At 48.7% G+C, this 15,186-nt stretch overlaps 1 protein-coding gene across 1 annotated transcript in view; it reads right to left on the bottom strand.

The window, feature by feature from the left end:
• The window catches only part of CDX2 (caudal type homeobox 2), a 22,082-nt gene extending 8,535 nt beyond the window's left edge, over positions 1-13,547 (bottom strand). The window contains exon 1 of the mRNA XM_063127725.1: positions 13,007-13,547. Coding sequence (XP_062983795.1) covers positions 13,007-13,547 — 541 coding nt within the window. The remainder of the gene's footprint in view (positions 1-13,006) is intronic.
• Between the last annotated feature and the right edge of the window lie 1,639 nt (positions 13,548-15,186).

The raw sequence follows: 15,186 nt of genomic DNA, 5'->3' as shown, positions 1-15,186 counted from the left end.
TGAAGTGCACTGACAACTGTTGGGGGCCCATTGACACATACCATATACCGCTTTCATACTGTTTTCATAGTGGAATATTCTGCTTGGTGTGGCTCCTGCCTGTTATATTCAGCTTTCATACATTTTCATAGTGCAATATCCTGTATGGTGTAGATGAGCCCAGAGAGAGAGAGAGAGAGAAAGAGAAAGAGAGAGGTGAGAAGGAAACATGTGTATTTCCTACAGACTGCAGCCAGTTTCATCATTTCTGTCAAGTCTTGTCCTTCATTGGCAGAGGTATACATGGATATGGGGTGGTTGTGGACAGTGGGGCCAAAGGCCATGAAACCCAAGAAGTATTGTCTGATATTTCTATGCAAAGATCAAATGCATATAAGTACAGGGACCATTCACAAAATCGTCACTTCTACAAACACTTATGCTACAATAAATCTAATTAGTCTGTAACAGCCTTCCCCGCCTGTTGTCCTCTAGAGGATAAATCATCCCCACCCACCATAGTCCATGCTGTTTGGGGATAATAGAAGTTGTAGTCCAACACCTCTGGAGGGTGCCAGGCTGGGGAAGGGTGGTCTATTTGGAAATTTTGCTGAAACAGACTAAGGACACAGTCCCATGCAGATTTAGACAGAAAAAGTCCCACAACTGCCAGCATTCCCCAGCCAGCCCAGCTGGCTGGGGAATGCTGGGAATTGTAGGACCTTTTTTGTTGTACAAACATGCCTAAGATAGCACTTTTACATGGTTCCCCTCTGGAAATTGTGCCCATCCCTCACGTTCTTTGATAGTCTCCCTGTGCCAACACTTGGGAAAGCAGAGATCATTATTGGTTTCACAATATTTAAACTGTGATGCAGCTGCATACAGAACAAGGAGTGAGCTGACTGACCCTCAGCAGCAGCACCTCTGACATTGATTCTACATAAGTTCCAAGCACTTTTCTTATCTGTGAGCACTCCCAGTAAAAGTCTCAGAGCCTGTTTCGACAGAGACTCTTCTGCTATGGTTATCCATGCTCTGGCAACCTTTAATTAAACTACAGTAATGAACCATCTTTGGGGGCTGCCAGACCGTTCAGAAACAAAATGCTAACTTTGATGACTAACCTTGAACTGGGCATTAGAAGCACATTTCACCAGTCTCTGAATAGCTGCAGTGGCTTCTGATCCGTTTCTGGGCACCATTGAAAGTGTCTCTTTAAGCCTTTCATGACTTGTGTGACCAGGGTGCTTGAAAGTCTTCCTGTCTTTGCATCAGCCTGTCTATACACTAAGGTCATTACTAAGACAGCCAATGTGGTGTAGTGGTTAGAGTGTAGTCCCCACTCAGCCACGAAGCTCACTGGGTAACTTTGGGAGGATAAAATGGAGAGGAGAGGGACTATATAAGCTGCCTTGAGTTCCTTGCAAGACGGGGAAAATGTGGGGAAATAAATGAAATAAATAAATATTTTTTTAAAAAAATCACTAAAGGCTTTTCTTTCATGAAGAAAATGAAGGGCAATGGAGGGCAACCAGGAAAGAGAGTTTTCTTGGTGATGGCATCCTAGCTACGAAATGCTCTCTCCAAGGAGGTTTGATTGGCACCTACATTTGCCTTTTTGGTGTCAACTGAAGACCATTTATTTATTTATTTATTTATTCATTTCATTTCTATACTGACCAATAGCCGAAGCTCTCTGAGCAGTTCACAAAAATTAAAACCACAAGGGAAAAACAAAACCTTAGGCATTTGCATTAATTTTATGTTGCACCTTCTCCTGATATTTTTATTTATTTATTATTGTAGTTATTTGTATTATTGGGATGTTGTTTTAAGTTATCATTGAGTAAACTGTACTGAAAAAATGTCTGAAAGGTGGGATCTGAGTGTATTAATAATAATTATAAAATAAAAATATTGAAAGTGATTGGAGGTACTTCACACACACACAATCCCAGATCTCTGGATTATAAGTACATTTCCCTTAAATCAATGGGACTTCCTTCCTTCTATGATTAAAAATGGAGAGATCCATGCTGTTCACAGCAAAAGGACTGAACTACTTTCAACCCAGTCACACCTGGGTGCTGGATTGGGCCTTTAGTCCTATTGACTTTAAAAGGATTGAAAAGTTTTGATTTCAATATCTACAGTGTGTATAAATGAGATATAACCCATAACGATAAGGCACCTGTCCTAGATTCAAAAGAAGCTTCGATTAATTTTCAGGGAATTAATCATAATAAGATCCAAAATAAAGAAATAAAAATAACTGGAGCATGGAGCAGTAAATTTACATGGTCTAGAGTAAAGTCCAGCAGGATTTATTAGTAATGGGAATATAAACATGACAGCCAATCTAAATCTCTACAATGTATGAACCTACATTTTAGATAGAGGCCTCTTTCAAGTAGAGTTATATACAGATGTCCAAGTTTTGGCAAAAAACAACAACAAACAAAGACATAAATAGAATTCCACCGTTTATACATTTTATTTTATTTTTCACCCCACTTGAATATCGTTGAAGAGCCTTTTGAGTGTTGTTTGTGTGTTTTAATATAGTCTGGTTGAAAATGTTTGAAGATGACAACCTGCCAGTTCTCATTTTTCCTATTTTTCTTTTTTCTCTTCCTAAATGTTAGGACCTACAACCTGACCAGTGATACGTGTGTGTGTGTGTGTGTGTGTGTGTGTGTGTGTGTGTGTGTGAGAGAGAGAGAGAGAGAGAGAGAGAGAGAGAGAGAGAGAGTGATATTTATTCCCAGGGATTCCAAGTGGAAGGAAGAATTGGTCCGCTGTTGGCGATGATATATCCCCATCCAAACTCACTACAGCTCTTCCCACACAGCGCTGCTGATGCCTTGCGCTGGGCCCTTGGCTTCTTGGCTAACTTCTGGTTTAACTGGTTCTCGCTTCTACCACTTCCTCATAGGCACATACACAAACCCCAAAACAGAAGGGGAAGACCTGAGGACGCGGGTAGTTCTGGCTCGTTGGTGTTTAATGGCCAGCAGCCTGACTTGGGTGAGGGAAAGCAAAACAGAAACGAAGTAACCCCCCAGCCCCGCTCGCCTCTCTCCTTCAGCCCACCGACAAAAGGGCCCCCCGCTAAGAAGGACAAGGCCGATCAGAGAGAACTCCCCGGGGCCGCTGAATGGGCAACAGCAGCGCCAACAATGCGCTACAAGGCGATCTTATCAAAGCGAAGAGCCCCTGCAGCACAGGCGCGGTCTGTTTGCTTTACCCCCCTCCTGAACAAACGGCGGCAGGCGCTTTCATCCCTCCCCACCTTCCCCGGCGGTGCATATGAACAGAAGCCCCCGGCTCCAAGGGCAGCATTTGAATGGGGCCATCCAGGGCCTTCGCTTCCCTTCCCTTCCCTTCCCTTCCACCCGCCCCCTCCCCACGGCACAGACCAGGGGAAGCAAGACAGTCGTAGAAGGCGCTTCACGGGGAGAAAGAGGTCCTATGGACAGATTTAATGGTTTTAAAATGCTTTTAGGCCGCCTTTGAGGGTAAAAAGCCTCTCGAGGCGGTATACAGAATTTTTTAAAAAACATGCAAAAATATATAGGTAGGCAATAAATATGTAATACAAAAGTATAAAAGCAGTCCTTTAGGATGGGGAGTCTGAATGAAACCTGCAAGCAGCGATACAGCGAGGTAATTTTAGACCCTGGACTTAATGGCCATGGCGGGGAGCGGGGGAAGCGTCCGCTTTAGGCCGCCATGTCCACGACTTCAGTTGCGAAGCGCACCGTGTGAACGTTTATTTCGCTTCTCCACTCGGGGTTTCCTACTGGTTCTATATTCCTGATACGTTCGAGCAAAGCGAAGCCAGCGAACCAAGAAACAAAACCTGTTTGCCAGCCTTGATTATAAAAAAAGGAAGAAAAAGAAATAAATGCATTCACAACGTGTGCAGTTTTGCATTTTAAACTCACTGGAATCATGGCTGTGAGGAACGAAATGGAGTTTGTTTTTTGCTGCCGGGACCCTGGGATAGGAAAGGATAATATATTTTTATTATCCCACCCTTCTACCCCCCCCACCACCATTTTAGTCAAGTTGTCTCAAAAAACCGTAGTTGGGAGGAATGTCGAGGGCTGGGCCTTGTGGGTGTCATTAAGCCCCGGACCACCTAATTCGAATTAAAGGACTACAAACTCTTTCTCACTGCCCCCTCCCTCCAAGCTCCAAGGTAGTGTCTACCTTTTCTTCACTGGGTCGTGTTACAAAATGTAGGGAGGTAGAGCCCCCCCCTATAATTCTCTTGTGTGGGAGAGGTAGAGAAACATACTAGACAGCCCCCACCCCACCCTCCGAATCCTCAATAATAATACTCTTCTGTGAACAACTTTTTGAGAACTGCATCCCATTCCCAGTAGGTAAAATAGGGGCTTCATTAAATCCATTTTTCTTGACCCCTGAAACACCAGAAGAAATAATAATGTTTTAAACATAGTGTCTCTGTGCATGGGCAAAAGGTATTCTTCCCCCCCCCCCACCACCCGCACAAACACATCACAGAAAAAACAGCAGTCTCAGGCAATGCGGTAAGGCGAATTTGATCAACTTTGGGCAGGGATGATGACCTGGGTTCAAATCCCAACTGCACAGGATTGTTATCCGGGATTAAAATAACACCAGCCCGGGGGTGATGGGGTGCAAATGTGTTTAGATAAATCAATTCAGGATCAAGGCTTTTAAGGGGTTGACAATTTGGCAACTCTCCACTCAGAAACGGAGCAAAAATCGCGCTATGAGGGGGTTGAAGTCAACGCTGCACTGCAAGCTATAGGAGAGATATAGATGACAAAAGGTTTAGGGTAGGATAAACTGGAAGCGTTGTTTGTTTGTTTGTTTGTTTAAACCAGCGTCTCTCTGCTTTTTTAACACCTGCTGCGTGGCAAGCCACCATTCAACAGATCAAGCACTCTACCACTGATAAGGAAAGCTTTATCTCTTGAATTTCTGCCTGCCCGAACTGTGCGGCCAGACAGGGTAGAAGAGTCTACCCTAAGCAGGGATGGAGAATTTGTTGATCCTTCCAGACCTACTCGTCGAGCTAAAATTCCCATCATCCCTGAACACTAGCTGGGGCTGATAGGAGTTCGAGTGCAACAACATCTGGGCAGCCACCTGTTCCCAACCGCTGGACGTAAGGGACTTCCAAATTGTCGATTTTGTCGGGATGGCGATATCTGGGCCAAGAGATCTCAAATATTTTGATAGAATCCCAAGACAGACAAGAAATCTAGAAGTTTCTTCCTGAGTGGATCGATATGCATTTACGATTAAAATTAAACACTAAAAAAAAAGTTTAACAGAGCGATTCCATGAACGTTTAATCAAAAGTAACTCTCACTGTGTTCAACGTAGTTCACATCTAGGGAGAAAGTCCTTACAGTGTCGGAAAACTGTTTTGCTTTTTCTCCAACAGGACTACCCTCGTGATCCTATACGTGTAGATTCAAAGTTCCCAAATCAACGTGGATAGCATTTCAGCCTGAAATACAATTTTCCGTGTTTAATTGGAAACTCGGAAATGTTCTAAAGGATAGTGTGTGTGTGTGTGTGTGTGTGTGTGTGTGTGTGTGTGTGTGTTATGCGTGTCTACACAGAAGTAATGGGATTAACTTCTGAGTAGACATCCATAAGACTCCGCTCCCAGGTAAGTGTGTGAAGACATCTTCCCCAACCTGGTGCTCCATATCCCATTAGCCACAGCCAAGCCATTATGGCCAATGGTCAGGAATATTGGGAGTTGTGGTTCAAAGCATTTAGAGGGCACCAAGTTGAAGAAGGCGAAATATAGGAGTGCAGCCCAACACGACTTCTAGAATTTTTCGTATTGTTTTAACTTAAATACTATATAAGAAGTCCATTCCATAATATTAGATCTTGCACGGCGCAGGGGGGGGGGGATTTTGCAATCAACTCAGCGCCTGTTCCCACTTTTCTGCCACCGTCCCCCCCACCCCACCCAATTTCCCCCTCCCAGGAAAGAGAGAGCGAGGGCGGCGAGAACGAGAATGTGAGAGCAATGGGACATTTCAGTATTGACTGCGAAAGTTTCTGCTCGCCCTCCTCCTTTCTCTTCTTTTCCGGCCAGGGGAAAGAAGGAAACAATAGCGAGGAAGGTGTATATCAAAGCGGGATGGGTTTAAAGCCCCCCGCCCGTGACAGATGAGGGCCTGCCGAGAGAGAAAGGGAAGGGGAAAGGGGAGGGGGCCGAGCTGGTGGCTCCCAGAGGCTAGATTAACATCACACTGGCGAGGAAGGGGGCGCTCCTCCTCGGCCACCTTGTCGCAGGGCGGGCAGTTGGTTCCCCCCCTCCGAACAAGGATGCCTGGCTTTCCCCAGCCCGGCGCGGAAGTTGGCGGTGCAGACTGAGGATGATGGGTCATGCTGGCTGGGGATGATGGGGACGGTAGTCCCCCACACCAGGAGAGCACCCGGTTGGGGGGAGGCAGTATCAGAGGCAGTAAGCCTGTATACGCTAGTTGCTGGGGAGCATGGGTGGGGAGGGTGCTGTTGCACCCATGTCCTGCTTGTGTGTCCTGGTCGACAGCTATTTGGCCACTATGTGAACGGAGTGCTGGACTAGATGGACCCTTGGCCTGATCCAGCAGGGCTCTTCTTATGTTCTTAAAGGTGGTACCTAGGATAACCAAGAATTTATACAGCTCAGCACGTGCATTTTCCTTCTCCGTGTGTCTCCGTCTCGCACACACTTACATGCGCACCCCCTTCAATTTCCAATATGGGAATAGTAATAATATGGCCTACAAAATAATAACTGTCTTCTTATTCCCACACTTGCTAAAGGAGTATTTGTGAGTTCATCGTAAGGCCGAGATGTCAACGAGGTGAAGCTTGATGGATTCGCATTTAAACCCTTTTCGATCCCGATCCTAACTAGTCACTTCCCCCTACACACGCGCCTCCCAGTCGAGGAAGGTAATGTGGACAATAATGTGGAGGCAATAAATAATCGGTCTTTTCCTGGAGAGTTTCAAGGGCACCATCCAGTCAAAGGGACGCTTTTTAGCGTTTCGTGGGTTTCAACGAGCGGATGTCTATTCCAAAGTGAGCCCAATTCCAGGTCACCCGCGAGAGGACTGCAGCCTCGGAATCGTCTGCAGAGGCTAATAGGGCTCCTCTTCTGAAAGTGAAAATAGCCGGAACTGGAAAGTGCTTCCCTTTCACTGGATCAGAGGCTGAGAGAGAGATAGAGAGAGAGAGAGAGAGAGAGAGAGAGAGAGAGAGAGAGAGAGATGCAATCATCCCGATCCTATGCATGTCTACTCGGAAGTAACTCCCTATGGGTAAAATCCAGGCTAAGTCCTACTTAGAGTAGACCCATTGAAATAAACAGGCCTGAACTTAGTCATGACTAACTTAAGTCCCATTCTTTATACTGGGTCTACTTTAACTAGGACTTACGCGGGAGGTTAACCATTCTGTCCAACGGCGCGGCTTACTCTCAAGTCAGTGTGCTCACCATTGCAGCCAGAGGCAAGGAATGGGCTTGGACGCTCCACCAAGCTCTAGTCCTTCTCCCCCCCCTCCCCAGAATGGAAGAAGGACTGTGCGAACAGACCTCCTTCGCCTTCGGAGTTCAGGATCCCTTATACAGCACCATGTACACTGATGGTGCTATATAAATAAATAATAATAATAATAATTGAGGAGAAAGGGAGAGTCTCGGTCACCAAACCGTCGTTGATGGCCAAGCAGGGAGAGGGGAGGCCCAGTCGCCAGGTCGCAGCTGGGCCGAAATTCCAGGCAGCCTAGGTCAGGACGTCTCCTCTCCAAGGATGTGGGTGATCATCATCATCACAACAACAACAACAACAACAACAACAAGGAGCAAGCGAAGTTGGCTCAACGTGTGATGGGAATATAAAGATATGCGCCCAGTGAGTCAGAAACCAATACGCAGCCAACCACACACCGCCGATGATTTATAGGACTGTAATTGGTTATAAAAATCTTTTAAGTGGCTGTAAGGAGGCCTCGGGCAGCGGCGGAAAAAGCCATCACTTCCACTAAGGATGATGTCCGACATCTTTCAGCTCCACTGGGAAGCCGATCAGAGTATTGCCCAGCAAGCAGCAGGCCAAGGCTTACGTTGCAGGGGCGTGGGGGGCGGGGGCTGCTTCGGCGGCGGGCGCCTCTTGTTTCCCAAGCCAGAAAAGGTGCCAGATAAAGTTGATCTCAGGCAGGAGGAGGAGGAGGAGGGACCCACTTAGGTCTCCAGCTCAGCATCTTTGCACACAAGATCGCCTTCTCTCCAAGTCACAAAATTTGGAAGCGCCTCCAAATTGGAACGTGTCTCCCTCTGTGCCACAGGCGTTCCAGATCTTGTTGGATTCCAACTCTCATCAGCACCAGCCGTCATGGACAGGGATAATAGGAGTTGTAGTCCAGCGACATCTGGAGGGTCACAGGTGCTCCATCCCTGCTCAATGGGCCTAAGTTCTCAGGTAAAGCTGCATCATGGCTGTGCCCCTTCAGACGAGGAGGGTGGGAATGCTTCTCTGTACAACATACATCCCTGCAGACAGAACACTAGCATGTCAAGGAGAAACCCGTTCTAAACGACCTACTAGCTTTCTATGCTCAGAGAATTTATGTTTTTATGGAGGAACATTTCATATGGCCAGCTGTCTGGCCTGTGGTCCAGTGATAACTAGACCACAAGTTGGAAGCCCCACTTTTCATCCAGCCGCCTCCGGAAGGCCCAGTCCTAAACGTGCCTTTGCCTTCTCAATTTTGGGTGCAATCCTAAATGCACACTTACCTGGGAGACTAAGGTCAGATCTAGCACTATGAAAGTAGTATATGACATGTGTCACTTGGCCCCAACAGTTGTCAGTGCACTGCAATACCGCTAAGCAGTAGTGTGGCTCCTGCTTCTTATATACTGCTTCCATACCGCTTTTTTTAGTGCTATATCCTGCTTGGTGTAGATCTGTCCTAAGTCCCATTGAATTCACTGGCTCTTAATTCTGAGTAGCGGGAAGTTCTCCTCTGCAAGCCTAATGGAAATGTCAGCAGGAGCTGTGGAAAAGCACTACCAAACCTGCATCCATTTTAACGGGGCTGTGTGTAAGAGAACTTCCCAGCCGGTGTTGTGCATTACTGTTCATGTCAACCATGCTTATTTGCCAGTATATTTCAGAGTAAAGCCGGATCCTTCCCTAGAAGCCGCTCGGAAATTATCAGAGGACAAAAATGCCATTAGAATTAATGGGAAATTACTTCCCAAGTAAAGGTCTCCGGCAGCCTTGTAACAACGCTGAGGCTTCCTAGATCTCACTCGGGAAATCAAGTCTGTATTCAAACATTCACGATACCTTTCAGAAAGGTAGGGTCAAGGCTAAAAAGAGATTCGTTATCATTCCGGCGCCTATCCTATACACGTTATAGACATTCATTTTAATTATATCTAAGCATATTCGGGACCGTGAGATATAAGTGGATCTTTCATTCACAAAATTCGGAAGAGGCCATCTATCTTTATATCTTGGACATCAAAACATCCCTCTGTAAAATTTACTAGCTGAGCTCCCAGCGCATACGATACAACCAGCTTGGATCTAACAATTACACAAGAGTAAATCCCGTGGATTTTCACAAAACCGTCTTCAACCCTATGATTTTAAGATTAGCGAAGGAGAATTTGAATTTTAACCTATTCCAGTGTCACTGAATTAAGAACATATGCTTAAATCCAATTCTGTTTAAATCCAGTGCCCTGGACAGAGAACCTAATTACCCTTGCACACTCCAATTCTAAACTGGAATTGGCTTGGAAATAAGCCACACACTGGTTTTCATCGCAGCCTTTTCTTTTCTATTACCCATTACATTTACGCGATTGTAGTGGCGGTGGCGTCCTTTTCATATTGGGAATGGGAAACAAATAGATTGTAGAAACAAATAGATTATTAGATTGTAAGCCTATGCGGCAGGGTTTTGCGATTTACTGTTTTACTCTGTACAGCACCATGTCCATTGATGGTGCTATATAAATAAATAATAATAATAATAATAAATAAATGAAGAGGGCCTAGTTCATTCAGAGTCGTGCGCATTCGTTTTTCCTCTCTTCTGCTTCGCCTTCCTAATAAAGCATTCAGGATTTCAAAGCAAGGCTTGTCCAGTGTATCCCAAATCCATGTCTGGAGGCCTCCGGAGCGATTCAAACGAAGCGGGAAGTCCCTGAAAATGCTCTGATTTTACGCTTTCACGGGTCCCTGGTGGAAGGCACCGGGCGCGGCGCGGCGCTCAGATCTTGACCCGCGCACTCGCCAGATGCCGCGGGTTCAAAAATCACGAGAGAAAGAACGTCAGCCAAGGCCCTTCCTGCTCCAGGGGTTTGATCCTTGCTCCCGGAAGGATTTTCAGAGCTGTTTTTCAAACCCCGAACACCATTGACACTTTAGGGAGATCCAAGCTGATCCTCCACCAGCTCTGAGTTACAGCAATTCCAGGTTGGGAATGTCCGCTCTCCCTGTACCTCTCGCCCCAAACTAGTGCTCTCCAGGTGCTTTGGACTTCCACTCCTATCAGCCCCAGCCAGCATCAGGAACGCTGGGTGCTGTAGTCCAAAAAAAAAAAAAAAAAAAGGGCTGGGAGGAAAATCTGGACTAGATTGTATTTTCCTCCACCGAGGCCACAATCCCATGAGGAATAAAGGACGCTTTTACCGCAGTGATCCTAAGAATGTTTACCGCGAAGTAACGCCAACTGAGTTCAATGGGACTTTTCCTGTCCAGCCTAAGTGTGTTTGCGATTGCAGCATCTCAGTGGGTTTCAGCGCGCGCTTGATTGGGCCCTTTGAGCTCCTCTCCTGTTGTTGTTCATCTCTGTGCCCCTTCTGATCTAAAACACAAGTCTTTCTGGTCCGCTCTTATCCCATCATAACAAAATCGACCGACAAGAGAGACTACTGTTTCTATGTTCCACGAAACTGTACTTATGGGGGCACCCACAGACCACAGATCTTCTCACACCCAATAACACTGACCTACCTAACAGGGTTGTCGTATGGATTGCGATCGTATAATATGAGAAGCGCTTTGAACATGGGGAAATCCTATACAAGTGCTAATTTATTAGTAGCAGTCCCCCGCCCCAGTCGCCCAGGGAAAAAGGGGCAAGCCAACATGCAGATGCCTTAGGGGGACATGTTTTGCCATTCACCAATTTCACCTTAGCCACACGGTGCTTAGATTTATATATTGCTTTGACCTCCCAAGGTTGAAGGCAATGAAAAGGGAAGCCCTATTCATGACAAGGGAACGGATTCCCCAGGAAGTGTGTGTTTTAGACTGGCAGTTTTAGTGCCCACATGCCTCAGTTTAACTGGCTTGGGGGATAAATCTGCCTGTCTCCATTTAGATTTGTAATTTATTTATTTATTTATTTTGCACAATCTGCAAATGCGCAAACCCACTGGACAGCCTCAAAGCAATTCACCAGTCGTCTGCTAGTATTTCTGATGACAGCCCTGCAAATCCAGGTGAATCCAGATTTGTTTCGTGAACTGGTCGAAAAGTATGGGAAAGAAAGAAAGAAAGAAACCAAAACAGTCGCCTGAAAGAACCTATTTCATCTGGAAGTGGGCATTTCTGCTTTCCACGAGATTTACTTCCATGTCACTTCCGCAAAGGACTTTGGTGAAAAATAAACAACGCAAGAACACCAGTCCACAAATAGAGACAGAGAAAGGGTAATTTTTTCCCCTTTCCCTAGAACCCATTAAAATTGGGGTTTTATTTACTGCTCCGGAGAGTTTGCCTAGGGAGAAACCCTATTACAGATTTCATCAGAGCGTCTCTGACAAGAATTCCAGTTTTTTGGATTGTGGTTGTGGATTGCAGCCTGGTTTGTTTGTTGGTTGGTTTATTGATTGCAACCTGGCACCCAGACCCTTCCCCAAAGGGACAGGGAATGTGGTTGATCTCCGATTGTTCTTCGCTCCCCCTTTGTTTTTTATAACCTAGTTAAACTGCAGAGTTGGAGTTTAAAAGCACCCTCAACACGCAGCAAACGTTTGACATCCCTCCCTCCCCATAGCTAAGGAGCAAATCCGCCCCACAGAACCGAAGGTGACCTCCAGCCACACTCCCCGGCCTTGTCAGCTCGGAGGAAAGTCCCCTTGCTTTCAATGAGGCTGATTTCCAGGTACGTGTGAATAGGTCAGCCGCAGCCATAGCCTCCAAGCCAGTGCCTTCGGGAGAGGGGTGCAAACCGAAGGGCGGGGGGGGGGGGAGCTGCGCACACCTACTCAGGAGTAAACCCTGGCTAGAATCGGGACACCCTAACGTAAGGACTCTTGTTTAATGGAGCGGATTCAGGAGGCCCCTGGACGCCCAGTACCAACGCTCGCACAGCCCACCGCTGGATGGCTGAAAAATCCGAACCCTCCGGCCTGGTGTCCTCTCGGGGATCGGCCGAGTCTTGTGCAACGCAGGCTCTGCCTTCTCCAAGGCCCAAGCGCGAGAGGTGGCCCAACAGCGTGGTATTTCCAGAAGAGGCCCGTCCAAGATGGAAGGCTGCTTTCCTTCAAAGCGACGGGGAAGCCCACCGCCATCACCGCCACCGCCTGATCCGGTCCCTCCACACGGACGCAAGGTATTGAACGAGAGGTTACTGAGAGGCCGTGGGGTGGGGGTGGGGGGAGAGACTTAGCCCTAGAACCAGTATGACGGAAAACGACTTTTCATTCAGTACGACCAGCCCTGCTTGCCGGTTTCTCTCCCATCCTTCACCCCACCCACTCCAGACCAGCGCATAACAAAGGCGAGCGTGCCACGGAGCCGGTGCAAAGTGCATCGCCTGCGCCGCCCCCCTGAACCAAAGCAGCGGAGGGGGGTGGGCGTGCGTGCGGCGTTTCCTCGCCCCTCCTCCCCGGCCAAGGCGCGAGTGTCCCTCCCGAGCCCCGCCGGCACCCCTCTCGCTGGGGCTCCGTCCTCGCCCCGAGCCCGCCTGCCCGCCCCCTTACCGGGTCCCCCCGCCGTGGGCTTCCTCATCCAGTCGCAGGGGTTCTGCTGCTGGGCGCCGGGGGAGAGCTGCTTCGAGCCGGGCGGCGGGTTGAGCGGCGACATCAGGCCCCCGGACGGGGGGCCGCTGCAAGGGGCCGCCGCGGCGCCCTGCGCGGGGTGGTGGTGGGGGTGATGGTGGGCGTGCGGGTGGTACTCCCCGGCGGGGCTGTAGGCCAAGCCCGCCGCGCCCGGTCCGTGCAGGGCGCCGGCCGCCCCCGCCGCCCCCGGGGCGCCCGCCGCCCCGTAGCCGTTCCAGTCGTCGCGGAGGGGCGCGCCGTAAGCGCCGGGCCAGGGCGAGCCGGGCGACTGCGCGTTGTCCAGCGCCATCCCGGCCGGCACATGGTAGGCGCCGTAGTCCGGGTACTGCGGGGCGCCCACGAAGTTCTGCGCCGCCGCCGCCGCCGCCGCAGCCGCCGCAGCCAAGTTGAGCCCCCCCGCGTGGCGCACCGGGCCCGGGTACATGGAGGGGCCCTCCTTGTCCAGCAGGTAGCTCACGTACATGGTGGCCGCAGGCGCGCGGCGCGCCTCCGCATGCTGCTGCGGGCCGCCCAGGAGCAGTCCCGGCCCGCTCGCCGGGGCACGGGCTGGGCGGCGGCGGCGGCGGCGGAGCGCGGCTCCCCGCGCCGGGCCGGGCCGGGCCGGGTCTGCCTGCGGGCGCGGAGAAGCCGCGGTCGCGGCGCCGGGTCCCCCTTCCTGGCGCTTCCCTCAGCGCGCCTCCCTGGGCCGTCCGGCGGGGCAGCAGCGCAGCGCTCCGGAGGCTGAGTGCTTGTGGACGCGTCTCCCGGAGGAATGGCCCGGCCGGGCCCACGGCCCAAGGCAGGTGACGTGGAGGGAGGGAGGACAGGAGCGAGCGAGCCGGGCAGGGAGGGAGGGAGCCAGGGAGGGAGGGGGAGAGGCAGCCGGGTAATATAGCCGCTACGAGCCCCCGAAGACGATTTGCATTTAAAAAGATAAGGGAGAGGGCAGCGACATATTCAAGCCTTTATGGTTTAAGAGCTTCCTTCTCCCATTGCAACCTGGTGCACTTTAACCTCCAATCACAGGTTCAAAGAACTGAATCCGAAGAATTTGCCAAAGAGAAAGAAGGGGAGGGGGAGGGAGGAGGACCAAGGTGGGGACAGGGAAACACACCCAAGCACAGCGTGCTCTGGAAGGAGAGCGCGGGTGGGTGTGTATGTCTGTGTATGCATGCATGTCTATGTGATAAATCGAACAACTGGCCCAAGCCTGCAAAAGGAACAAAACATGGCTATCTCCAAAACAGAGATACCTCCAGCCCATTTGGGTTTCGTCGGTTTCGAAAGGAGAGTTAAAGCGGAGGCCTTGCAAGTCTGAAAAATGCTTTTGGCTTTAGAAGGAGTTTGCCCAGAGTCTCTTCATGGGTTCCAAACGAACCGCTGTGTGTGTGTTTTAAGTGTTGTCTTCTCATTTTAGAGCCGTTTACTCATTAATCGCCAATTGCCAGACTAATCCCGGATAAGAAGAAGGGAAGGCACACAGCAGCAGCAGCAGCAAGCAACAACAACAAAACTATCCAAAAAGTGAATTTAGAACGTGAGAGTATTATCTTAATATCTTTAGGGTTTTGTCGTGTGTCAGGGAGGTTTTTCTCTTCCTCACATGTAAGAAAGTCCGTGATTACACTCAAGTAAAACTAGGGACTCACTATAAACCATCTGTTTTTGTTTAATTATTTTTAATTTAATTATTTTTAATTTAATTTAATTTTAGTCAAAAGTCAATGAATGCATATACCCCTGCAAATGGCAGTTGAGTTGATTTTTGACGGATCAATTCATTTCTATTGGCCATCTCCTCCTCTGAACTTCCTTCTCTGAATTTAGCCATATGCTCATGAAAACTGGGGTCTTATTTTATTTATTTAAATATACGAAATCAAAGCACCTTTTAAACGGAATCCGTTTTAATCTCGAGTCAGGTAAATTGAATGGGTGTAAAGAGAGACCATCGGTATAAAGGGGTAAAAAAAATAAGCATGTCAACTGCTAATCAATTTCAAATTCAGTCTGACTATATTTTCGGGTGCTCTTGATATTCAGGGCTGTTTCTTTTCCCCAAGAAAACCGATAGACGAATATAATGTTAAGGTGGAAAACGGACACTGGATCGATTTTCAATG

Source organism: Elgaria multicarinata, chromosome 5, assembly GCF_023053635.1.
Source record: "Elgaria multicarinata webbii isolate HBS135686 ecotype San Diego chromosome 5, rElgMul1.1.pri, whole genome shotgun sequence".
NCBI lineage: Eukaryota > Metazoa > Chordata > Lepidosauria > Squamata > Anguidae > Elgaria > Elgaria multicarinata.
This window is presented reverse-complemented; position numbering and strand designations above follow the sequence as displayed.